Source organism: Neolamprologus brichardi, chromosome 12, assembly GCF_056152115.1.
Source record: "Neolamprologus brichardi isolate AB-2024 chromosome 12, ASM5615211v1, whole genome shotgun sequence".
In the NCBI taxonomy this organism is placed as follows: Eukaryota; Metazoa; Chordata; class Actinopteri; order Cichliformes; family Cichlidae; genus Neolamprologus; species Neolamprologus brichardi.
The window spans coordinates 3,759,423-3,787,028 of NC_142115.1; the positions used below are offsets into that span (position 1 = coordinate 3,759,423).

The 27,606-nt window shown below is 39.0% G+C and overlaps 1 protein-coding gene across 1 annotated transcript in view; it reads left to right on the top strand.

The window, feature by feature from the left end:
• Positions 1-5,485: 5,485 nt before the first annotated feature.
• piwil2 (piwi-like RNA-mediated gene silencing 2) overlaps positions 5,486-27,606 on the top strand; it is a 35,163-nt gene continuing 13,042 nt past the window's right edge. The window contains exons 1-16 of the mRNA XM_087848894.1: positions 5,486-5,549; positions 11,806-12,252; positions 12,333-12,438; positions 12,623-12,737; positions 15,189-15,364; positions 15,667-15,757; positions 16,098-16,208; positions 18,318-18,435; positions 18,541-18,665; positions 18,836-18,916; positions 19,712-19,825; positions 20,074-20,262; positions 20,439-20,523; positions 23,867-23,959; positions 25,587-25,727; positions 26,052-26,165. Coding sequence (XP_087705020.1) covers positions 11,830-12,252; positions 12,333-12,438; positions 12,623-12,737; positions 15,189-15,364; positions 15,667-15,757; positions 16,098-16,208; positions 18,318-18,435; positions 18,541-18,665; positions 18,836-18,916; positions 19,712-19,825; positions 20,074-20,262; positions 20,439-20,523; positions 23,867-23,959; positions 25,587-25,727; positions 26,052-26,165 — 2,082 coding nt within the window. The 5' untranslated portion in view covers positions 5,486-5,549; positions 11,806-11,829. The remainder of the gene's footprint in view (positions 5,550-11,805; positions 12,253-12,332; positions 12,439-12,622; positions 12,738-15,188; positions 15,365-15,666; positions 15,758-16,097; positions 16,209-18,317; positions 18,436-18,540; positions 18,666-18,835; positions 18,917-19,711; positions 19,826-20,073; positions 20,263-20,438; positions 20,524-23,866; positions 23,960-25,586; positions 25,728-26,051; positions 26,166-27,606) is intronic.

Genomic DNA, 27,606 nt, shown 5'->3' on the forward strand with positions numbered 1-27,606 from the left:
ATGTGCATGGATAAATCTGCATCACTTCCAACAACTGAACGTATTTTGAGGTCCAGAGTAAACCTGGTGCAACAGGATACAACATTAAAACAGCTCAAAGTGCAAAAGCAAATGTATAATTTGCACCAGTTATGGAAGGTGACTTTGAAGGACTCTCATCCTGACAACAATCCCCCCGTGGCCTGTTTGGATGTCAGATTACTAAGACTCTGTCCGATAAACAAACCCCCACGTGAGCTCGTGGGACTTTTGCTGGATCCCTTCTAGCTGTGCTGTAAGAACTTTAATGAAACCAAAACATTAAGAAAGCACGCTCCTTTCACTCCAAAAATCTGGGCGGCCCGTCAGGTTTTTACACTTTAACCTGTAATTTCGCCGGTTATTTTTAAAATCATGCTGCCAAAAGTAACCCCGCCGATCCCGTCCAGGCGCACTGCACTTGGCATTCACCTGTGCCTCTGAAATGCACAAGCATAATGCTATCAGCCAGTCAGCTCAACATCTGTTCTTCAGATGTAGATTATGGCTGAAGGCAGACAGGTGGAGATTGTCCCTCTTCATCAGTCAGACGTTGTTTATCTTGGTTTTCCTGGCAGCAAATTGAAGATTTGCGACCATGACCTTAATAAATTGAGACAATCGGGCAGAAAGCGGGCAAGAAGCGGGTAATTTCATCACGACAAGAAAATGTAAGTGAGGAGCAGAGCAGGAAAACACATTTGTTTGAGAAATAAGGCCAAAAGAATTACCAACAAACAACAGAGTGTCCTTATTGCTGAGCAGGCCCCACATGCAAGCACCGCTACGTTAGATGCATATGAGTTTCGGTGTCATCTCAGAAATACAGCAGCTTCGTTCAGTCTACGTTTACATCTGAATAATTGAAACAGCAAAACATAAAAACTGATCAGCACTGCGAGCGGGATTTGAATGGCTAAAAGAACTTCACTAACAGTGTGTGTTGTGATCTGGATCTAATCTAGGTCACTACTAGAAAGCAAGAATAAGCATTTAAGAGCATATTTCAGTCAAAGAAAGAAAAGGGAGTTGCAGCAGCATCCTAAAAAGCCCGTTAAGTAAAATCACTGCTTTGATATGTATTCATCTGAACAAACATCAGTCGGAGATTCTCGGGTTTGTGTTCTGCTCTTCAAACGTGGCCTTTACTCTCAGCTGCTATTAGCAGCTTACTCCGCGAGTCATTTTTAAAAATAACTCAAGGAGAGTTACAAAAAAAAAAAAAGGTTCATGACCTGACATTCATTCTCAGTTGGTGAAAAATTAGAAAAGTTACTCCTCATTCTAGCAAATCTGCAGCCAACGCTGTTAAGAGTCGCTGGGAGTTGAATGCTGGCAAATCAGCATGCAGCTCTGTGCCAGAATACACCTGGATCCCCTTCTTTTTTGACACGCCAAACCTCATGGACTTAATGGATCCATATTTATTACCTGCTGATCCTTCTAGCGTCAGAGAGTGGTTGAAGCCTATCGCACCCGACCTTCTTGTGAAACAGCCTGTGACAGGTGACCAGTTCATAGAAGTTCAATTCAGTTCAGTTTTATTTACAAAGTGCCCAATCAGAACAGCTGTCACCTCAAGGAGCTTTATATTGTAAGGCGATGACCCTACCCCAACAATCAAATGACCGCTATTGAGCAAGGCAACAGTGGGGAGGAAAAACTCACGTTTAACAGTAAGAAACTTCCTGCAGGCTGAATTCAGATATGTATGTATATTAATTCTGGTCTTCCAGTAATGTTAAAAGCAGCTTGTTTTGCTGTGACCTCAGCAGTTTGCTTAAATAACTCAAAGGAAGAAGAGCTTGTCTTTTATTAGTCCTTTATTTATCCAGGTAAAAAATCTCATTGAGATTAAAAATCTCATTTCCAAGAGAGACCTGGCATCATGGCAACAAAAGTCACATACCACATAGGTATATAACATTTAAAACAAATACAATATCCCATACCAACATGTGTAAAATATACAATAACAGATCTAATTAAGAGCGACATTAAAAACAATCACACTGAGTAAAAGAGTTATTCTCTCGTTCCTTTAAGACAGACTTAAACTCTCCCAAGGTAACCAATTCTGATCATTTCAGTTCCTTTTGCAGATTATTCCAGGAAGCAGGGGCAGCGTATTTAAAAGCCTTTTTCCCCAATTCTGTTCTGATTTTTGGGACAATCAATTGTATGATTTTGTGCGAACGAAGGCTGTATTGGTTGTGGTTTTTACACATATAAACACATAAATAAGATGGAACCAGCCCAAGGAGAGGTTTATAGATAAACATCAACCAATGGGAGAGTCTGCGAATATGCAAAGATGGACATTTAGCAGCAGCATACAAAGAACAATGATGTACACGATTTCCATAGACAGTAATAAAACGTAAAGCACAATGGTACACAGTAGCCGACCTCTTTAGGTAGTGAGCAGGTGCATTCATAAAAAGCAGGTCACCATAATCCAATAAAGGTAAAAAGGTTGCACGAATCAAATGTTTTCTCACTTGTCTGAGAGCTGGATGGGCGGCTCTGAGTGGAGGTACTGGCCAGACAGGAAAGCCAGTTTGTGGGCATATTTGCAGGGTGCTGGAACACAAATGGTGCCGGGCCAGTTCCAGTACAAATGGCGCATCTCAAAAGTCAACCTGGCAAGACACCAAATCAACAATGAAGTGTTTTTGAACTGTACACACACTGACAATAAATCCCAATTTGTCTTGAAGACATGCAGAAATGAAATGACAGTAACAGTTAGGAAAGCAATAAACCAGTGAGGCTTTAAAAAAGGATTAACTGCTGATTAAATTATATTGACCATATTTAAAAGACAGAAATGTGCATCTGCACTAGTACAGAAACACTCAAAACACACCTGACACATTCTCGCTATTCACTTCTGCTCAATTTATGTGTCAGCATTTAAAGTCTAGCAGATTCATTCAGTTCAGTTTTATGTATTTAGCACCAAATCACAACAACGGACACCTTGAGGCGTTTTATACTGTAAGATAAGGCTTTGCAACAATACAGAGAAAATGCCAACAATTTGTCCACACCTGGGACGTGGCAGAAAGCTTTCCTAAGTTTTATCTGTACTATTTTCTGGGCAACACCACAATCCACCTCATGTTTCTGCTGATGACTTCTTGAACAGCTAAAAGGGAAGGTGGCTTGCTTAGTGCATCTAATTAAAGTAGATCAAGTAATAATAACTCCTGAGTGTGAATACAAACCCAAAAGTACCTCAAACTCCTCTGGGTTGGAGAGTTTCCTCTCAAAAGTCCAGCAATTACGGATTAGCCCCCATCAGAGGTCGAATTGCTCTAATTAGAACATAACAAGCAAACATAACAAAGCCCTCTTACTGCTATAAGCACCTCTTCTTTCACGCTGACATTTTGCTGTGAACAGTGAAAAGGCGAGTAAATATGCAGCACGCACTGTGAATGTTGCATTTATTTATTCATTCATTCATTTACTTTGCAATGTTTGCAACATTACAGACAGTATGAGAATTCCTGCTGTCAGATTTGCTTCATTCAGCTGTCAGTTTGGCCTACAGGAGGAAATGCTGGGAGCTGCTTTTTTACATTCATGAGGGAAGGTCACTTCTTTTCTTCTATGTTGCAGTTTCCTACATTCGTCGATAGATGGCATCACATCCTTTAAAACGTAAAGATGTGAGTCTGTTTTTTTTCTGTCTGTGATTATCTACTTTAAGATTATAGCAGCAAATATAAGGAGCAGACAAACTTGCTGCTTTCTATATACTGAATAATTTGTGTGAGCACAAAGTCATCACCTCACACGCTCTGGGAGCATTTTTGGGATTATTTCAATTTAGTTTAAGACTAATTGCTAATATGTCTGACCAGTGACCTGAAAACCTAAACCTCTGTGGGCTTTTATATATTTAAGACTGCTTAGCTGCCTTCTTTTAATGTGCATTTTAAATCTAAAATTAAATGTCTAGTTTGTAAAAGACAGTTCTGTTTAGCCGCAAAAAAGTATTTTTGTCTCAGGTATTTTTGGTTTATTATTATTATTTATTTATTTATTTATTTCCTGGTTCTTGATGTTTACAACAAAGTGTTAACCTTCCTCAAATAAGAAGTGACATTGAAAAACAAGTATTTTCAAATAAGAAAAGAGGAATGGGAATGCATGCAAATATCCTGGTGTTTGTGGTAACAGTAGAAGTGTGCGAATTTGATCCCACATTCTCTAACTTAGAGATTAAATTGTGTTACCATCTGAAAAAAGTTGACTAAAACTAAACTCAGAGCTAAAACTAGATGGAAACAACAATATTTTAGTTAATGCAATTACAAGCTAGACTTTTGTAAAAACAAAACAAAAAACACAATAATAATAATAATAATAATAATAATAATAATAATAAATAAACGTTATTTTATAAAATAAAATAAAATAATAATAATAAGAAGAACATAAAAACATTTTGATGTCGGATAAAAAGAATTTAAAAAAATTAAAAAGACATGAATTATGCATGTCTCAAACTTGGCACAAATACTGCAAAAGTAATGCAGAATTATTTCCATAGAATTTCCCCAGCTCCCTCTCTAAGAGAATACAACAAGCCTGAAAAACAGCTGAGAAAAACTCAGAGGATTTCCTTTTATTGGTCTCACACACTGTTGTAAGGTTGTGAGAAATTTATTGAGCTGTATTTCCTTTTCTTTGGTGTAGGTTACATCATATGTGCTGAAATAGGCTTTTTGTTGTTGTTGTTGTTGTTGTTGTTAGTGTGTGTTGTGTGTGGTTACTGATATTTTTGCCTGTTGAACATAGTGTAGTTGCAGTAGAAGGTGGTTTTTCGACCCTTGATGACAGCTCCTGCTTTCACAGCCAATGAGTATAAGTCTGCCTTTGAAAGATGTCTGCCTCTCTGTGTCCACTTCTGGATACTAGAGATTAGATGAGATGAGATGAAACGAAATGAGATGAAAGCTTAACTTGCTCATTATATCACATTAACGGCATTGTTTCTCTAATTCAACTTAGGTGAGGTATGCAGATAGTAACCACTGGAGGGGGGGGGGGGGGGGTGAAGACTAATTGTCGGCATGATGTCGCCTTTCAATAAAAGATCGACAGGATCTGTCTGTGAAGGTTCTCAGTCATCCAGGTAATCCTAGTCAAAGGAGCTTGTAAAGAAAAGATTTAAACCCAGTGGGGTTTAAATCCCCAAAGGGGGTCCTTTTGTCCCCTCTTTGGGGGGGATACCCCCACTGGGTTTAAATCTGGGACTCTCTGCCATTTGACCTTAGAACTGAAGAAGCTTCTCGGATGAGAGGTGAAACGTCTTCGAGTAACTTAAAGAAGTCCAGACGCTTTTCTTTACAAGCTTTGATCGACAGGATCAATAAACCAATACCCTGCCCCGGACAGCACTGACTATCCAATCAGGATGCTGCAGGGCGGACACCATTTGTCACTTGTTGGATTCCGTCGGACGGGTAATTAGACTGATACCTGAGGGAGGACAGGAGTATTTTCGTCAATTAAATGTAAGTTTTCCTGCTGTAAATTTAAGAGCTAACACCATATTTGCGTTTATTACGAAACTGAAATACAGCGGGGGGTTTCTGGGATAATTTTTTAAATCTTATTTAGTTTGTAGTGGTTGACAGCTGTGCACTTGTTTTAAACACGTGTTTAAGCTAGCTAGCAGTTTTTGATTTTGCTAGCTAGCAGCTGTTAGCTTATTTTTTTTATTACAATAATATTGTTGGAGCGCGTAGGAAAATGTTTATATTATGACTCTTCAAAAAAAATTATACGGTTCAAGCCACTGGCAGCTAAATTCGGTAGCAAATGAGTAGGCAGATGATATAACATATGCACCTGTGCTGCTTAAAAAACCTAGCGAGTGAAATGAGGCGCCATTATTTTTGGCTCGATAAAAGTAGCACACACCCAAAATAAATGATATTAAAGTGTTGTTACAAGTTGTCAGTCGAACATGGTCAGTAAAGACGATGTTCACGGGCAGAACAAGTACACAAATATCGCGCCTATAGTTTCTGTTAGTGTGGCGATTTCTAAATAAATCTATGGTGGACAATTGGTGTTAAAACTAACTATTTGCAACAGCCTTGCACCTTGAAAAGCGTATGAAGTACAGTATTGTATGAAGGTGTTTGCGCCATTAAGCATTATTCATCACTGAAATCTAGTGGTGTGCGGATCGATATTGAAATATCGATTCTTCCGATCCCAGTAATTTATGTTCTAGAATCGATTCTCATATTAAGATATCAATATTTTAGTACTTTGGGGTAAATTTGTAGTTTTTCATTAACAGGAACGCAGTGGAAAGAAACTATATCATTCGGATCGTCTAAATTGGAAGAAACTACTTCCTCTTACGCCTTTCATAGTCATACGCGAAATACGGCTGTCACAGCCAGTGTTGCCAACTCCTCAGTAAGGAAAATCGCTATTGGCTATGCTAAAAGTCTCTAGAAGTCGCTAAACAACGTCATCGCCTAATTTGCATAATTGGTCATGCTAATATCATTGAAACCCACCTTGTAGGAGAGAAAAAAAGAAGAGACATAAAATGAGTAAAAAAAGTCCTAAATGCATTTAGAATTTATTTAGAATTACAAATTAAATTTTTTTTAGCGATTATTGTTTTTGTTTTTATGTCACAATTCCAACCTTATTCCTTTATCTGCGCTTGGACCGGCAAAAGTGACCCGAAATAGGCACTCTGGTGGAGTTACTTTGTGTGTGTGTGTAAGTAGTTTTAAACCTTGTGATCCACAAAACAACATAACAGTAAAAGAACAACTGATTGCGTTACAGTCAGTGCGGGAGCAGAGGCTTCACTCATACGCAATTCATTTGCAGTTTGGACGCATAGGTGGGAACATCTCCTGCCCTGATAGCAGCTGGGGGAGGACTATCCTCTGCCCGTGAGCGCTTTGGCACGGGCGAGGTGCCCACAGCAGCACCCACTGCTTGTTGAGAAGAGAGATACAAAAAGTTGTCATAAATAAGTCTCCAATAACACCAGAAAAAGTCACCAGATTTGTCACTAGTCGTTTTTTTAGAATAAAAGTTGCTAAGGGGCTCTGAAAACTCGCTAAATATAGTGACAAAGCCACTAAGTTTGCAACACTGCACCTGGCATGCGCACTCACAACAATGGCTGAGCGTAAACAGAGTCATGCGTGGACATTATTTTACCTCCACAAACAGCCAAGACGCGGTTTGCGATACATGTGGCAAGACAGTGAGGTGTTGTGGCAACACCACTAACCTCGTCAAACACCTCAGAGTAAATCGTATCTAGGGATGGGTATCGTTTAGGTTTTATCCGATACCAGTACCAAACCGGTACTTTTGAAACGGTGCCGGTGCTTAAACAGTGCTCAAACCGGTGCTTAAAGAATGGAGAACACAAAATTGGTCCAAAAACCTCTCATGTTCAGCTGTTTTTTTGTAAAAAGATAACAATGTTAGCCTTTCCTGCAGCTATGGGGCATATATGGTATCATTCTTGGCTGGAAGCAGTGCTTAAACAATGGAAAAAACACAAACTTTGTCCAAAAACCTCTCATGTTTAACTGTTTTCCACTTTTTCTTTGGTCATTTTAGCCTTTTTGGCCAGGGTGAAGGGAGCATCTGCCATCAAACAAGAAGACAGCTGCATGTAGCTATGATGGTGTTTGCTAGTTCACCTTACATGCATTAATGTAATAACGTGGTTAGCCTACTCAACGTAAATTACACACGAACAACATTAAGCTACTCACGCAGAGAAGAACGGCTGCTGCTGCATCATCATCCTCATCATTTCTGCTACACTGGCAGGGCTAGGGGCCAGGACTCTCCTCTTCGGTTTTTGGGGGATGTTGCTAAGTCCGGGTCCGATAACAGGCACCACACCCGCTGTAGGTACGGTGCATTTCTCAGCTTTAAAAAACCCCCGCTATGCGTCGCAGTGTTTCATCAGATTCGAGGTGTTACCTCCTTTGCACAGTATCATCTTAAAGCACTTGTTGCAGCTGCTGAGTTTGCATCTCTTGCTGTGAAGTACAGCCAAATTTTGACCGCTTCGCCTTGGGCATTTTTAATCTGTAGCTCTGCTCTAAAAGAACGTACGTACCTGGGCCTGCCTACTATCCTTGGAAATGTAAAATGATTGGCTAGAATCTGAAGTGTACAGATTTCAGATCACATCTCAGGAAAAATAAAGCACCGAAATGTGCGCTGCTTTTTGGTCTGGTTACTACCGTTTATGTCAGAACCGGTGCCGGATACCGGTACCCATCCCTAATTATATCACAGAATATGATGAGCTTATGTTGAGGCGAACTGAAGAGGAGGAGAGGACAGGGACAGGTGCTGCTAGGGCGAGACAGACGTCTCGAAATACAATGAAACATTAAGTTTTTGAGTATCGGTATCGCATCAGTATCGTCGATACTACCCTGGATTTTACTTGGTATCGGATTGGAAAGGAAATCAGTGGTATCGCACATCACTACTGAAATCCTTCTGCAGTACAGGTGGCGGGAAATCCGATAGATCATTGTATTTTCTATGGTGACACCAATTACCTATTTTTCATAAAATAAATTAAAATACTTTGAACAAGAGTGCTGCGAGGTTCCCTGACTCTCAGAGAGATTGCCAAAGGTTTCCAAATAATTGTCAGTGTGAAGAGTCTTTGTCAATGAGATGCAAACTGTGAGAGGACGCTGCTTAACTGCCTGCCTCTTGTATTCCGGTCCTTTTGAGCAGGTTTGCTAACTGCAAATGTAACAGCTAAATGTAAATTTCAGGGTTCGTACGGGTGCTTGAAATCATTGAAAATTCTTGAATTTTAATATTGTCTTTTCAAGGTTTGAAAAGTGCTTGAATTTCAGATGTGGTGCTTAAAAGTGCTTGAAAGTGTAACTGTATTTCATTCACCACAAATAACTATCTAATTGAATAGTTTTCTTATCAGATAGAAAAATAAAATGAGTCGCAAAATTTCCCCGCCTGGGCTGCCTTGCGTCTGTTTCAACGTGTGACCCCGCCCCTCCCTCGGCCAGTCGGTGATGAGTGCACTAACATACCTGTAGGTTGCTGTTTAAATGAGTGTTTGATGGAAAACGACAGTCCTAGCAAATAATTTTCCAGTACGTGTACGTTACACATGCTATTTTTTAAAATTATGATTATTATCTTGCTATCAAACTCGCTGGAGTGTGATGCAGTGTGGCAGCGCTATTATGGAATATGCTGTGAACTTAGCTAACATTGCTTAGCAGTAATATGAGTTAATTTACTCAAGTGAAAGCTTTAAACATTAGCCCGATACATAACTAGCTAACTTAAGGCTTTCTGGTTAACCCTCTGGGGTCGACGGACCCAGAGTCTCCATTTCAATTTGGGTCGAACGTGCGGACTTCAAACTATATACCAGTTAAACTGTGTTGATAGGCCACATAAAACCGATGTTTTGTTTTCTGAATAAAACAGTGGCGTTTACTCCGGGAAGAAACGGTAAAAACAGTGTTTTCTAAGGAGAGCGCTAGCAAACACGCTTTGCTTGTGAGTGAAAAAAGAAAAAACACTCCTTCCCTATTGGTGGAAAAATTTACCATGTCGACCAATCAAAAAATGATATGGCAACATGTGGCATTTGGTTGTTTGGGAAGAGGGGGAAGTTTTAGGAGTGACCGGCGAGAGAGAGACAGTTTTGATACGTGAGAGATTTGTGACGTTTACTGTGTTTGGAGTCTCAAGTTAGTGTGTTGTCTTGTGTAGTTAGTGTGTAGTGTAGTCGTTGTTTTGTTTTGTGTGTCAGTTCTACTAGTGAATGTCACAGTTGCTGCAAAAAAGCCACCAAAGGCAGATTGCAGTGTAAACGCTGTCTCCACATGGGAAAACAGGAGTGGCACACCTGCTGTCAGACCTCCATGTTTATCCCTGTGCTGTTCTCATCCATGTTATTGTGAGCACAAACTATTTTTTGGAGTTGCATAAATAATTTGTGTGTCTTCTTCTTTGATGCAGAACACCTGATTGTTCTGTAAATAGTTTAAAATGGTTATATAAAAAACGTCTAAGCCTTGGCTGCATTTTTAGGTAAATAGTACCAAATAACTTTGTTGTTTGCAAAACTTGTGCATATTTTTTAAAAATGTAAAATTTCTATTTGCATTTCAAGTTACGAAAATGATTCGTTAAACATGCTTGTGGTTTTTACAGTCAAAATATCACTTTCTACTCGTATTTTAAATTTTGTCTGAATTTAGATAATTGTGCTGATACAGTTTGTCAAAATGAGAAAATAACAGATTGGCAAGATAAACAGTTTTTAAAGGTGAAATATAGAGGCCAAATCAAAAGTAGTCAAAAATGGCCAATTGTACCCTGGACCCCAGAGGGTTAGAGGCTAAAAGCAAAGCTGTCACCAAGTACTGTTTATATTTGTGTGTATTGCTTTGGTGCCTTTGGGTGAAATAATGGTAATATGAGTGATCCACATGGTCACAAAGAATAGCCACTTGTTTCTGTGCTACCAAAGTTCCTCGGCTTTCATTCAAAATGTGTTTATCGTCAGCACCGACACATTAAACTACTTAAACATCATAAATGTCTTCAAGCTCCCACTGAGTCCTGTGGGGCACAATCAGCCACTCAGACAGTACACACATTTATGTGTATTTGTATATGAATATTTCATATTTTAAGGCTGCTGTTTATTTAAGGGAGATGAACAAAATACATTGGAATTGTACATAATAATATCACAGATGATAAATTAAATAGATTTTAAGTAGATGCTTGTGCATCCTTAAAGTCTTATATGTTGAATTGAACTATGTGATCTGTTTAAAGCCAGTCAGTGCTGTTCTTCATGCCTGTCTCCATGATGTTATTAGCACAAACACTTTAAAGGTGATCGTTTAGGACTTCAGCAATAATACAGACAGCAATGTAGTTAGCAAAAAGCAGTTTTATTGGGAATTAACTTAAAAAACAAACAAACATCTGCCTCCTATTTTTTTGTTTCAACTGGGGGGGGGGGGGGGGGGGGGGGGGGGGTTCAACAGGAGAAGAATATCTCTAACAAGTTGATTTGTTCACATTTTCACATCTTAATTTTTAAGTGAAATGTGCATTTTGAGTTTATACACTCTGTATATAAGGCGACAGTTTCCTTTTGCAGTATTTTTGTGTGGTGCATTTTTCTATGTCTTAACAAAAGGGGAGCAAAGGTGTTTAAGTTCACCTAGGATGATTTGTTTTAATTTTCACATGGTCTTACTGAGGTGATGCGAATTAAAACATGCATTCTTTTTGGGGAGGCAGGGGTGGGGATGTGTTGGAAAAGCTTGAAAAGGGACCTTGAAAGTGCTTAAAAAGTGCTTGAATTTGACCCTGAAAAAGGCGAATGAACCCTGAAATTTCTGTGTATGCAGTAACAGATATGTGATTTTCAACAGTTGTCACAGTTCATTGCTGTATTGTCAAAAATGGATTGCATGTTATTGCCAACTTGACCCCATTCAGTCGTAGTCTGATAGAAGACTGATAACAGGGACGGTATTAATTTGCATAATAATCTAATTTTGCACCGGAAGAAAAAACCCTCCTTTGAATTAAACAGACATCACAGAGTTTAACTGAAATGCTTTTTCAGCATTCAGGAAAGTTGAAGTGTATTTGAACCTGGTCATGCATTTCCTTTATTATTGTATGATTGAAATGTGCTACAAACTTTATTATTTGTTTTTTTTCCTCTGCTCTTAACAGCTGATAGTGGTAAAAGTTGATCAGATGGATCCAGGCAAGCCTCCTGATCTCACTGAGAAGATGGGAGCCCATTGGCTGGGACGAGGAAGAGGATTACAGCTTGGGGAGTCTGCTGTAGGACGTGGTAGAGGGCTGTTGCTCTCTACAGAAGAACCTGCTGTAGGACGAGGCAGGGCTTTCCCTACTTTTAGTGACAACTCACTGGGACTAAGTGGAGCTGTCCCCATTACTGAACCTGTGGTAGGAAGAGGTAGAGCGCTGTTGGCGCAACAGGATATAGTAGTTGGCCGAGCCAGAGGGCTGCTCGTCCCAGCAGTTGAATCAAAGGTAGGAGTGGCGAGAAGTGCAGGCGTACTTAGACTGGAGCCACAGGAAGGACCCACACCTCCAAGTGAGACAACGATGCCAGCTCCAATGGGAGAAAGCCCTACTTTGACAAAAGAAGAGGTGCGAACCAGAAAATTATGTTTTAATTTTAATGGTGAAATTGCCACACAGAGTTGCACAGGTTTGCTTTCTTCTGACAGATTGGCAAGCCACCACATGTTAAAGGATCAACACTGGTCTCAATGTTTAGAGGGATGGGCATTGAACCATCAGCGACTTCACTGGGAAGAGGAGCAGCACCACTGGGTCTGTATTTATTCTGAGAAATCCAGAGATACTGAAAACAAACAGTCTCTGTGCCCCTAAGCACAACACATTGTGTGCTCATCTGCTCAAAGCTTTGTAAGCCACAGAGTGGCGTGATGTTGGTTCATTTTGGTGTTTATGTATATGAAGAAGAATCATATGGATTCATGTTATTTTGTTGCAGGTAGGGGAGCAGCTGGGGATGAGGGAGAGGTGAAGCTGCGAGATGCCCCACCAGGTGTCATCAGCACACCACAGAGTATCGGCCCATCTGGAGAAATGATGGGCAGAGGCAGCAGGTAAGCAGCACAGGAGTGACACTGTGTTGTGTTTCGACTAACAGGGTTTCTGACATATTTCCATTCAGCCTGATGTAGTTTATGAAACCTGCATAGACTAAATGAGAGCCTACTTTCTGTGCTCACTGCTGAATGCTGCTCGCTTGAATCAACTGACTTTTGACTGCTTGAAGAGGGGTCCTAATGTGATTGGTCACTTTTGATGGACAGTTTCTTTTACTTAAATTGAGTTACACCGAGGCAGCAACATAAGCGCTGTTTTTAGCCCTCTGGGGTCCAGGGTATAATTGGCCATTTTTGACTACTTTTGATTTTACCTCTATATTTCACCTTTAAAATATGTTTTTCTTGCCTTGTTTGGTATCATTATTTTCAGCACAACCTCAAATATCTAAAATTTGAGTTATTATTTCAATTTGGTATACTATATTAGCACAGTTGATCTAAATTCAGACAAAAAAATTCAAAATCCGAGTAGAAAAAGGTTATATTTCATAACTTGAAATGCAAACAGAAATTGTACATTTCTAAAAATTCTGCACAAGTTTTGCAAACAACAAAGTTATATGGTACTATTTACCTAAAAATGCAGCCAAGGCCTCAGGCATTTTTTATATAACCATTTAAATCTATTTACAGAACAATCAGGTGTTCTGCATCAAATAGGAAGGCACACCAATGATTTGTGCCAGTCCAAAAAAATGTAGTTTGTGTTCAGTATAAGACAGAGGAGAACACCACAGGCCTAAACCCTGCAGATCTGACAGCAGGAGGTGCATCAGTCCAGTTTTCCATGTGGGAACAGCGTTTACACTGGAATCTGCCTTTGACGGCTTTTTTTGGAGAAAAAAAAGCTTCCCCTTCTCCCTAAACAACCAAATGTCACATGTTGCCTTATCATTTTTTTGATTGGCTGACATGGTAAACTGTAACACCAATAGGGAAGGGGTGTTTTTTCTTTTTTCACTCGCAAGCGGAGAGTGTTTGCTAGCGCTGTCTGTAGAAAACGCCGTTTTACCGTCCTTCCCGCTGTAAACGCCACTGTTTTGTTCAGAAAAAAAACATTGAGTGTATTTTTTATCATAACTCTGGTTTTACGTGGCCCATCGACACAATTCAAAAACTGGTATGTAGTTTGAAGTCCGCACTTTCAACCCAAGTTGAAATGGAGACTGTGACGCGCTGCATCTTGTAGCTGTGTTGTCTTAATTTGGTCATGTGATTTTGACGCGCCGGCGCGTCCAGCGACCCCAGAGGGTTAAACCATATTTGTAAATTAATTCTGCAGAGTTAATTATCAGCAGCTGCTGTTTCCTGTGTAGCAGTGGAAATACTGACAGCTGTCACTAAATAACCCTACTGATGAAGAAATCTTTAAAACCAGAGCGTTCTGAAGCATCTTCACTGCTGTCCCATATTGTTGTACAATATTCCATACATTTAATAAAAAAATAAAAACAAAAAACTAACTCATGAGAATCAGGAAGTGTACGTTTATAACCAAAATACAGACGTTTAAATCTGCCAATAAAAAGTTGCTTAGTCTGCAGCAAACATGTAACTGCACATACCCTCCATTTAAAGCTGTAATCATATTTAGCAGAATTAGATTTATATGAAATATAAGTTAACTAATAAATTGTGGTGTGATTTAGCTACAGTGAATTAGTAGCTTTAATGACTTTGTGAAGCGTACACTTTAATAACTCATCAGTTCTATAGAGTTTGAAATATACCTTAATGGATAACATTTGTACTTTTATGTCAGTAAAAGTTCATTTTTACAGAATGTATATGTACAGTAGTATTATTACTTCTATATATGTATAGTATTTAGGATAGGTACTTCTTCCACAACTGTAAAAAGCTGATAATCAGATTTGTTCACTGAAACAGTAAAAACATTTTTTACTAACAATCAAAGATCAAAGTACCCCCCAGAAACAGCTCTTTAATATTGTTCTTGCTTTATGAACACTATTAAATCCTTCGTCAAAGGTCAGTTGATTGGAGCAGGTAGGATTCAGCTGTGAGCACAGAGAGCCACCTGCAACAGTGTGAAACTGCAGCAATGCCTGCAAATCAGACTCTCACACGTGTGTGGCTGCAGTTTTACACACGTAGGTTGTTGAATTTGCACGCATGGAATTTAATTCCACATGTAGCAATGAATATCTGCAGGCAGGAAATTAAATTATTTGCTGGATTATGTTTTTTGTCACACCTAACTTTTGACAATTAAAAAAAATCCATATATAAAACCTAACGGCCATGAAGTTAAATCATTGTACAGGTTAAGCACAAAGTACATGTTCTAACCTTTATGAAGGTATGACTTGATCCAGGTTGGGATGGAAAAAGTAGTGCCAGTGCCAAATTACACTTACTTACTTTATCTGCATTGAACAACCATTATATGACTTTTCCTTCTGTGGATTTTGCCTTTTTCAGTTTCCTCGGCCGAGGTTTGTCCCCTCAGAAAATGGTGGGCCTCGGAAGAGCAGCTTTGCCTCAGCTTGGAGTTGGCAGAGGCCGTGCTTTGCTTCCTTCATTTCCTGCAGGTCAAGACGTGTTTGTTTCTCCAGTGTCTGAGCCCCAAACAGAATACTCTCAACCCTCTCTGACGGGTAATTATATACAATTATTTTAAAGAGATTGAAAACTGAGAGTTTACCACCTTAATTTGTTTTTAATCCTCTTTTTAAAAGAAAAAACAAGAATTCCTGTGCAGGAATTCTAGATTTTAGATTTGGAAACTGTCTGAAAACTTGAAAGGGAAAGAAAGGTGTAGGAACCCCAAGTAAACTATTATGTGCATCCTCTTTTGCATGTGTCTAATACAATCTTAATTGTGTTTTTTATTTTAATTTGATTCATTTGTGGGGGGGAAACATGCATTTTGGGTAATGACATGCATAATACTGTACAGGAACTGTGTCGCCTGTGCACACCGTTCAAGAAGCCACAGACCTTTCCACTGGTCCGGCTGCAAAGACGGAGCTGACAATGGAGGCAGTTCGGTGAGTGCTTTTCCCTATTTCCTTTACCTTAGCGAGTCCTAACAAACCAACATGAGGTGTGTTGTGGTTTGGGGGCTTTTAACGGTCAGAGCGAGTGTTCTGGTGTTAGCTGTTCATTCTGAAACATCATTACCTCTGACTTATCCACGTCTTCTGACATTCTCATTGTCTCTTATGAGCACATAATGGTGTATTTTTATTAAAGGTCATCTAGTGGTATTGGTTCTGTATTGATCAAATCTAACGTTTTGCAAGACAGAGCTTTTATCTGGGTCAGTAACTGATCATTCGTTTTACTTTAAACTGATCTTTTTGTCCATGCATGTTCTCCACTCGTCAGTGAGCCACTGAATAAGGCTGGAACCAAAGGAGCTCCTATAAATATTGGGTCAAACCACATCCAAATTCAATGCAAGAACGACGCGGTGTATCAGTACCATGTTACATTTACGTAAGTATCATATAACATTCAAGACCACTTGTTGCGTACAAGGAAACAAAGTTTATGTCTAAAAACTGGAGGAAATGTTGGACAGCTTTAATCATAGTTTCAGGTAGGGCTGCACGATTAATCGTTAGAAAATCGCGATCTCGATTCATACTTATGTGCGATCTCATTTCCAAATGACAACGATTTAAAAAAAAAAAAAAAAAAAGACGACGATTGTACCGCATTTTGATCCGGGAGGTAATCTGCATGAAAACAAGCGCTCACTCTTCCTGCTCAACAAATGACAAGGGCGGAGCCTTATACCACGTGATACAGAAGCTGGCTGCTAAAATTAGCAGGGAAAAAACAACGGAGAGCACGTCAGGGATGACGAGAAAGTGACAGGAGAAAATCCGTCCCGGTCAACCACCCAAACATCAATAACGGGACCCTTATACAGCGCTTCCCTATACCCGTCGAACTCCTGCAGGCACAAAGAAATTACGGAGGCTATTACTTATCACCTGACCAAAGATATGGCTCCATCAACACTGTGCAAAACGAGGGATTTAGGAAAATGATCAACACCCTAGACAAACGCTACACAGTGCCGTCCCGCAACTATTTTTCTATTGTTGCACTACCTGCTCTATACACGCAGTGTCGAGCAACGGTGGAGACGGAATTACAAGCAGTACAACATTTTGCAGCAACGACAAAACGTGAGACATTTGTTGTTTTTATGTTTATTTATTGTTTTTATGTTCAGTCTCAACTGTTACGAAGTTGATGTGCAGTTAATAAGTGCAATAAATATTTATACTGGAAAAGAAAATCGTGAGAGAATCGTGATCTCAATTCTAAGCCAAAAAATCGTGATTCTCATTTTATGCAAAATCGTGCAGCCCTAGCTTCAGGTAATACAGGGACTGGTTCTAATACAAGGTAGGAACTGGTAGCTGGGTCACTGCCTACACAGATGGGCAGTAGACAGTTTTTCACAATAAATGCTCTGTTTTGTTCACCATAAAGATGGTTTACCTGCATACAAATCTGCCTCACACATACAGTAGAATTAAAATTACAGGAGCAAAAGATCATAAATACTTGATTTTCAGTTTATTGTTATTCTTGACATACAAAAAGTGCGTTGTTTCCAGTTCAACATCCAGCCTGAAAATTACACTAAAGTGATATTTGGACTAATTCTCTGTCTATGATCCTTAACAGATTTTAGTCTACTTTCAGCTCTTATTAGTCCGTTGATTATAGGGGTGGGGGAAAAATCGATACTGTGTAGTATCGTGATATTTTGTTTGCTAATAATGTATCGATACAGGGACAGCAGAAATCAATATTTTGTTACAAAAAAGGTTTTTGTGCTCTGACTTCAGAGCATGTTGATCCTTTTTCTGAGCAAGAATCCTGACATTCCTTCACTGTCCAAATGTGACAGTTTACTTATTTTAATTTAAGACATGTTTTATTTTAATTAAGTTTAAAACTTTTTTTATTTAATGTAAAATTATATTTTGTTTTAATTTACTTTCAAATTCTTCAGTTGCTGAAGGGGCTGCATAGTTTTCATAAACTGCATAGTTCAGAATAGCTATAATTGTACCAGATGGTTGATTCAGTTAAGTTGGACTAGACTGTAATACAAACCGTTCAGTTTGTCAACAATAAAACTGAAATGAGAGAAAGACTGAGTGTGAGACTTTGATATTAGAGAAAATGAATATTGATAAAGTTTACCTTTATGTACAGAATCTGAATATCGCAAAATATTTTAAAAAATTGCAATAATATCGTATCGTGCGTTAAGTATTGTGATAATATCGTATCGTGAGATGTATGGTGATTCCCACCTCTAGTTGATTATAAGTGAGCAATTAACGAAACCCAGAGAGCTCCTGTTACCAACACTATTTCCCATGTCTATAAAATTATGCAGGTATTTTGGGAAAATCTTAATGTTTACTAGGATTTAACATTTTGCCAGACAATGAAAATGTAGAATCAGCTTAAATTACACTGAAGAACCTCAGAGAAACTTGAAATTTGTTCATTCAGTATCGTTACCCGTGTTAATATCTAATCTGTATTTTGTGATGTGAATTTCTTACCCAGTCCTAATGTCGAATCAGTGGCGATGCGTTTTGGCATGATGAAAGACCACCGTCCAACCACAGGGGGAGTTGTGGCATTTGACGGTTCGATACTGTACCTTCCTGTTAAACTGAAAGACGTGAGTATCACAGTTGTTACAGTCACCATGCTAAATTTAAAACTTAATACACTCTTTTTAAAATAAATATATATATACATATATATATATACTATTTTTGCACAGGTGGTTGTTCTCAAGAGTTTGAGACGGACCGATAATCAGGAAATACAAATCAAAATTCAAATGACGAAGATTTTACCACCAAGCTCAGATTTGTGCATTCCCTTCTACAATGTGGTGCTCAGGAGGTATTTCTTATGTCAGAGACACATTATATCCTTTCTATTTTACTGCTGTTAAGAGTTCTTTGTTCATTTAGTCCTAAACAGCAATGATTGTTTTCCACCTTGTGCCTTCTCCGTTATAAAGGAAGTTCAAATTACAGGATATGACACAGTGTTCCTCTCGTTTTTTCAAGGGTGATGAAAATCATTGGACTAAAGCTGGTAGGCAGAAACCATTATGATCCAGAAAGCGCAGTCATTCTTGGAAAACACCGGTAAGTCGTGAGATTTGTTGTAGCATCAAAGGATACCTGCTAAATAGGGCTGTTCGATATAACGATATATATCGGATGACGATGTAAAAACGTCTGTTTCATTTTACGCTATCGTTTGTTTCGTGGTGTCGCAAAATAAACTGTTTACGGCAATATTTTCTCATGGTTTTGATGGTCACTGTAGTGGCTATATTAATGTATTAAAGTTCTCTCTTCCTCTTATATTTAATATAACCACACTACAGACGGACAAACGCCTGTTTTTATGCGTTGTCGTTAGCAACAACGACAGTAACAGCATCGCGTGTCCGCTTGTTTATGTTCCACATAAACCTTTCACAATAAAGCTCAAGATCCTGTTGAGACTTTTCAAAATAAACTGAATCACGTGAAAGAGCAGATTATTTATGGATGAGAAGTAAAAAAGACGCCAGGTGCTTAAAAAATAAACCTTAGACTCAAACGTTAGAACAGGCTTTTCCCCGCAGCACGCCGTGTAATAAATACTCACAAAGAAAACGGCGGCCGTTACAACTTATGTCTAAAAATGTATCGTTTCATGCATCAGTTAAAACACTCGACTCCAGCTACATGACGCGCAGCTGGAAACACTTCACGCAAGACGAGCTGCCCGAGATTCACAGAATTTACAGAAAAAGTTACATTTTTGTGATTTATATCGTTATCGGACGATAGAATTCTTATATCGGGATATGAGATTTTGGTCATATCGCACAGCCCTACTGCTAAAATCAGGCAGCGCAGTTTCATTCACTAGTCTACTGGTTTTTCTAGACTCCAGATTTGGCCAGGCTACTCAACTGGTATCAAGCGCACAGATGGAGGCCTGTACCTGTGTATTGATGTCTCTCACAAAGTCTTGCGGAATGACTCTGTGCTGGATGTCATGTGAGTTTACACAACAAAAAGCATCAGCATACAAACATGCTCGAGCTGCTGCAGATAGATTTATGTCTGTGACTGTATCTCCAGCTGCAGATGATTTTGCAACATTTCTAATGGCCTTTAGTGATTATCGAGCATTATTAACTTTGACCAAGCTTTCCCTGTTAGGCTTGAGCAGAACAGTCTAATAAAGGTGCCGTTCCATAGTGTGAAAAAAGAAAAACACGTGCTTGTGTTGGGCTGTCTGCCAGGAACACGTTGTACCAACAGAGCAAGGAAAACTTTCAAGATGAATGCACCAAAGAACTCGTCGGCAGCATTGTCATCACCCGCTACAACAACCGCACCTACCGCATTGATGCCATTGAGTGGAACAAATCACCCAAAGACACCTTCACTTTGATGGATGGCACTGTAACTACCTTTGTGGACTATTACAGGTTAGACTGCTTTTTCCTGCGCAACAAAACTACAGCAAACTGTTTTTGTGTGTGTTTGTGTAGTGAAATATCAGCAGTTCGGTGTTCATACCAACCCAACAATGAAAAGATCAGTTGGATCTGTTTTTTTTGTTTGTGATTGCGTTACATGTTTGTTTGTTTTTTTTGTTTAACAGCAAAAACTATGGCATTACAATCAAAGAGATGGACCAGCCTTTACTCCTGCATCGGCCAAAGGAGAGGTCCAGACAAGGCGGGAAGGTAAAAACGCTTCAGCATCAGTTGGCTCATATCATTTTTTAATTACATTTTCTTCTGTTATTTTAATTATCACAGCATATGTATATGTCTGTATGAACTTTGCACAAACAGTTCAGTGCAACAACACAATCTGTGTCTCCGGGAGATATTGTTAAAGTCAGTACTAAATATGGAATGATGATTTCCACATGCCTAATGCTGGTATTAATAAAAGCTCAAGACACAGACAGATTTTTATGCAGGCTCGATGAAGTAGATCAGTCATCTGACATGTTTTTCTAAGAATGCCACTTCACATTCACATTCACGTTCATTTAATTTATGTTTGTCCAAATAGTTACCAGAGGGTTAGTAGGGTTGGGTGATTGGATAAATATATTGACTATCGATGATAGGCTGAGCCCATCGGCGATCGTTTTTACAAGGGCGATTTATTTATTTATTTATTTATTTATTTGCCTATGAGTAAGTTTGCTAATAATGATGGAGATAACATAAGCAGTCAACAGGAAAAAAATAATAGTGCCTCTTTCATCTGCGAGCAAATGCACCCTCCTCAGAGTGCGCCCTAATGCTTGTTTTTTTTGTTTTGTTTTGTTTGGTTTTTGTTGTTGTTTTTTGCCTGTCCCGTTTGGTTCTTTTGCCATCAGAATTATTGTCTAAAGGCAAAGAAAGATGCCCAACGGATCTACTTTACCAAATTGACCATCCCAGACTTGTCGTAATGGTCTATTTGATTCACCTTTTATTGTTTATTTTATTTATTTTTTTATTTTCACTTGCTAGATACGGGACAGACTTGAATGAGGAAAAGAAAAGGGAGAAAGGAATACGGGGAAAAACAGCGGAGAAGAGGGACGGGGATAAAGGGCAAAATAATAAAAACCAACTAAATAAGCAGACAAAAAAAAATACATATATCAATCACCTGGATCACCTGTTGAGAAAGAAAAAAGAAAACAAGCAGAAGAAAACGAGAGCAATGCAATAAACAACATCATGATGATATATGGGAATATAACAGTAAATACTAAATATTAAACATTATTGTGCAGCACGTAAGATCAACAGCGCACAGTGTGCTTTGAGGTAGGAGCCAAAAAGGGTGTAGTTTGTGTGTGATCACCCGTGTGTACACCTGTGAGCGTGGACGCGCTTGTTTTTAGCCAAAATGCTTGTTGATGGAGCTGCAGAAGCTGGTGGTAGCCTAGCATACTCAGCCGGATGGTGGACACATACATGCTCATGCAAGTTGATCGTGTTTGAGTACTTTGCTTGCACTAGACGTCTGCACAACTGGCTTTGGTTACATCTGTAGGTTTACCTCTTTCATCTCAAATTGGCGACTATATTTTTTTTTAGTGCTGTCAGCATTAACGCGCCGTCATCATGACTAATGCAATTAATAATTAACCCATCTGGAGCGCAGACTGAGTCAAAAAACCCTGAAATGTCTCTTTCAACACATTTCGGGCAGTTTGTCCAAAGTTTGTTCAGTCTGCGCTCCAGATGGGTTGAGCACGTTAAAAAATTTTAATCGCGTTAATCGTGATGACCGCGTTAACGCTGACAGCCATAATGTTTTTTTGGAAATTACTTCGTCCATGTTTGGACTTCTTCTGTGTTGTAAACGGACAAATCAGTCCATGCATGATTACGTTGCTCCAACCATCAAAAAGCCTGCGCATGCGTGAATATTTCGCCCATCGGCGATTATTTGGCTGACGATTGTTTGTTGGAAGATTCTTGCATATTGCCCAACCCTAGAGGTTAGTCAGCCTGGATGATTAGTTATCATGTAAGACTCAACATCTGTGTGAGATGGGATGAAGCTAACTAAGTGAAAACCAATAAAAATATGAATAAAAACTAGAGATGGACCGATCCGATATTACGTATCGGTATCGGTCCGATACTGACCTAAATCACTGGATCGGATATCGGAGAGAAATAAAAAATGTAATCCGATCCATTAAATATCAGAAAAGCACCTCACAAAACTTGTGACACGGCGTAAGTCGGCTCATAACCGTAGCACGTTGGAGCAGTATGCCTCACATGATAGAGCGGGTGTGTGTATTTGTAGCGTCGCTACCAAACCAGCATTTCATCTCCGAGAAAGTTTTCCCAGAGAGAAGCAAAGCAAGTGTGTAAGTTCATCTCTGAATGTTTGTAAAGCATTCCCACGTTAAGCTTAACAAACGATATATGGAGCGACTGCCTCTTCTTGCTGCTACTTCAATCATGAAACTGATCAATGATCAGCTGATCGGCTTTTCTGTCGCGAGTCCGTCTCTCTTCTTTGTTTTTGGCCCACTTTGCACCAGAAAGAGGAAACCAGCGGCTGAACAACAGCAGCTGGTTTAAACTTGATCAGCTGTTGTTAGAATTTATTTAATATTACTTTCTACACCAGGATCTTTTTCTACGCAGCTGACGGCTGTAACTGTGCAGGGGCGGATCTAGCAAAGTTTAGCCAGGGGGGCCGATAGGGCATGAACAGGGAAAAGGGGGCACAAAGACATACTTTTCTTTCTTATTCTCATTTAAAATGTCGAGCTTTTAATAAATAATTATCTGACTCTTACACCCAAAGTTTTAATCTGATGTAAAATGTATAGAAGTCCATTACTGTATATAGCAACTGTTAAGTCTAATATACCCTAGTAAGCTATAGTACTTTTTCCTTTGGGAAGGAACCATCTGTGCAGTTCTGTTGAAGAAAGATGTTGAATCTATTTAATATTTCTTGAAAAATAATTGATTTCTGTGCATTTTTTCCCTTGCATCAAATTAAAGTTGATTAAGTCGATTAAGCATCATGAGGTGGGGGGTGGTTCCCCATTTTTTTTTTTTTTTTTTGCTGGGAGTTTGCAACCCTATTAGTTAGGTTGCTTAATATTTCTGCTAAATACTCTTTAAAACACCAGAATAGGGAGGATGGAGCAGGTTTAAGTTTATTAGATTGATCAGTATTCATGAACTATGACATATTTTGTTGTATTTTTTGCATACAGGTATAACAGAATAGCTTTAGTGTTGTTGTTTATTTAAACTTGAGTATGAACTTATACAAAATGCAGCAAGATATTAAAAAAAACAGTTTTATTGATTAAAAAACACTATATCGGATTCATATCGGTATCGGCAGATATCCAAATTTATGATATCGGTATCGGACATAAAAAAGTGGTATCGTGCCATCTTTAATAAAAACTTTATCTTAATACATGTATGTCAAGCAGAGCTGTACACAGCTGTATGCACTCTTGTGCTTTGTTGTACCGAAGATGTAAAAAAAGTTCAAAAGATTTTACAACAACTAATTGTTCATTTGTTGCAGCAAATCATCACCGGTGAGATCCTTTTAGTCCCAGAGCTTTCCTTCATGACAGGAATTCCTGAGAAAATGAGGAAGGACTTCAGAGCTATGAAAGTAAGCTTAATGTGTCAGTAAACTTTCCTTACTCGTAGGAGCTGCCCATCTAATTTAATGTTAGTGTTAATACACACTGGGTGTGTTGGTTGAAAACAGAACATAGAGCATTTTAAAAATCAGTTGTCTTAAGAGTGTTCAATATTAAAATGTTCAAATGTAGCTAGTTTAAACTTTGAGTGTAAACACTTGATTTCTACACAGCAGAGAAAGAGCCTGACCATTGTAAACATTGACAACGACACAGTAGTGCAATGCTTTGCTACTGTCAGAACAAAGATGTTTTATGATTATTGTCAGTAATGGAAATTTCCAAGAAGAAATTCTGGTCTGAAAACCTTCATGAAAGTAATTGTAATGAATAGAGCTGGGCGATAGAACGATAACGATATGTATTGCGAAATAACTTTTTCTCGATAGAAAAATGAAACTATTGCGATAGGCCTTATCTCTCTCTCTCTTCCTCTCTTATAAAAAAAAAGAATAGCCAATACAAATTAAGTAGCACAGAGCCGAACCAATCACAGCCGCAGCGTCACGTCACGTAACTTGTTACGTACAGCTCAAGTGCCAAGCCGCACATGTGTATTTGTTTGGGAAGCAGCCAGCCGCCGTGCTGCCCGGGTAATGGAGGAAATGAGTGTGCCAACTAGAGAAAAATCAACCAAGAGCGTGACCGAAGAGAAAACAGATGACTGTTGCAATGCCGGAGAGATTGTCGAACAGAAAGGCCAGAGAAGTTCCGTAGTGTGAAGGTATTTCAGCTATTTCAAGTCTGACAAAAAACAGAGTAATGCGCACTGTAAATTGTGCCGAAAGCAAGTCTGGAAATACAATAAACCTTTTTTATCACCTGAAGCAGTGCCACCCACTAGCGCTAATTCGTCATCGAAAACAACCAGGGGAATCCCTGTGAAGCAGCAACAGTCAATTGAGTCGGCTTTCTCCAGCGTCTTACCATATGACAAAAAAGCTAAGAGACATAGCAACATAACGAATGCCATAGCTTACTGTCTTGCTAAAGACGCGCTACCAATAAACACGGTCGAAAATGAAGGATTCAAGCAGCTAATTAAGGTAATGGATCCTCGTTACCAACTCCCTGGACATAAACGTTTCTCTCAGACAGCGCTTCCAAAGCAATATTAAATAAGTTAGTCAATTTTGTCTCTTCTTCTGTAAAATAAACTAAGATTTATTTTTAGAATTAATATTTTGTTTCTAAGTGGAACTGACAATTTAGTAGCCTGTTTTCTTTGTTCTATTTTGAAACTTAAACACTTTAGCGGCTACCTTTTGTGTAGTTTGTAATATTTGCCTTTATTTTGCCTAAACTGAAGCCTCATTTTAAGTACATCTGCCCTATTGAACTTATTATGGGAAATAAATATTTAAATCAAAACAAGCTGCTGATTATTTCACATTTTACTTGTGAGCAACGGCACATTTAAATCTTACATATATAGTTATTTGGTTTATATCGTGATATATATCGTTATCGCCTGAAATGAAAAAAACATATCGTGATATGAAAAATTCTCATATCGCCCAGCTCTAGTAATGAATAAAATAACTTGTGGAAACCTGACTGCTCAAAGAGAATATTGCTCCTTTTAACATGTTCTAGGACTTGACAATGCACATCAACGTGAGTGGTGAGCAGCATACTCACTCAATAAAGCAACTTCTGAAGAACATCAATACCAATCCTGAAAGTCTGAAGGAGCTTGGTGGTTGGGGACTGGAGGTTGGCACAGAAATCTTGATGGTAGGAATTTCTCTTTAGAAAACTCCTTCATTCAAAGCAGTGATGCAGAGTTCCCGTGGGCTATTTTCTCCTCAAGAGTTGTCTGAGAAATGCAGTTAAACCAGTGCCATGCCTTTCAGTATGTCGGTACTAAATTCTGACTGACTTGAGGCCATGTTTAATTTCTTTGGTTAGTAAACATAATGCGTACAAAAACAGTTCTTTTTGAAGTGGATGTAAGAGCGTGTCCTTTTGTTTTCTTTCCTTGTTTGCCCCTTTATCCTTGTGGACGTTTCTTTTTCTCTATTTTTCCCAATATAGTATGAATATTTTTCTCTTTTGCAGATCAAAGGTAGAACTCTTCCCTTTGAAACCATCTGCCTGCAGTCTTCATCCTTTGCCACTGGTGCTGATGTGTCTTGGTCCAGAGAGGTTGTGAGGGATGCTTCAATCAGCTCTGTAAGTGTTGTGAATGCTTATCTGTAGAGCTCTATATGAATGTTTCATATCCCAGATCTTGTCTGGTGGTTACCAGAGATGTGTTCAGTCAGCTAAACAACTAAACAACTGTAAACCATTAATGTTTAAGCATAATGACATGTAACTGTTTGGTTAGTTCTTGAAAATAAAAAAAGAAGCTACAATCAGTTGGGAACTGAATTTGAAACATTGGAAATCATTTTGTTATGTTTTTAAAATATGACATGAATGTCCCTCAGAATGTAAACTAAAAAAATACATTTTATCTGTAGTTCTGCCAGCTTGTTTTATGTGTGCTTGCTAAGAGTTGCGTACCCACATAATGTGTTAAGGCTAAGGGTGCCTTATAAACAATGCAATATTCTTTTTACAGTTAAACAGCGACAGTAGTTTGCTAAAGTTGATGAAGTCCTACTTCTGATTGTCCTTTGTCACTGAATGCACAACAGACAAGAGAAAGATGGGACTGTTTATACACAAACAGCTGATTGGGGGGAAATGAAGACGCTTGGGGAATAAGAAATAGATGAAAAAAATTTAAAGAGACGAAACCTCAACAACTGAAAGTAGTTAAAGAACAAAACGACATACACAAGCTGCGTCCCAAAACGTCAGCTGCATCCTTCGGAGGACCGGGTCCTTCAAAGACCGAGAAGGCCGGAAGTGCAAGGCTGTGAAATGGGACGGTCTAGCCTTCAGATTAGCGTCACCGCTGTGTCGGTGGAGTTTAATAAACTCGGCCGTCTGCTCCTTGCTATCTAAAATATAACAGGACACTGGCGTAAATTCTCGACGGTCTCACACTTCTGTTTAATCAGTTTTCTGTTTAACGTTTATTCAGCTGTGTGAAAACCCCGGAGGAACCCACCCAGGGAATTAATAATGTTTTATTTAATCTAATAATTGTATAACTTTGATCTCAGCCAAACCGATTTACTCCGGAACAAATAAAACACAGAAAAAAGGCAAACAATTACATTTTTAAGTTATCCGAGCGACTTATATCATGTTTAACCTGTCTAGCGAACGAGCGGGGGTCTGAAAACGATGAAGCCGGGAGTCCGCTGCTCTCGCCGGCTGGAGTGACCATTGAACCCCCCGGCTTGCTATTGAGCTGGTGTGTAACAGACGTCTCCGAAAACGTCGGCAAAGTTTTGCAAATATGCGATGTCTTGATAAACCGAGCAGATATTTGAAGTTTACACAGCTACTTTCTCGCCTGAAAATATGTTAAAAGTTTATTTTGTGGCCCAGAAAGATTAATAAGAGTAATTTTAAAACTTAGTAGCGGCCGCCATTGTTGGCAGCTGAAATTTGGCTGGGCCGCGCTATGAATTCTGGGGTATGGTGGGCCACGAAAGATACACCCGACCCATCCTTCAAATTCGGGGAAATGAAGGACGCATTTGAAGGAGTCGAC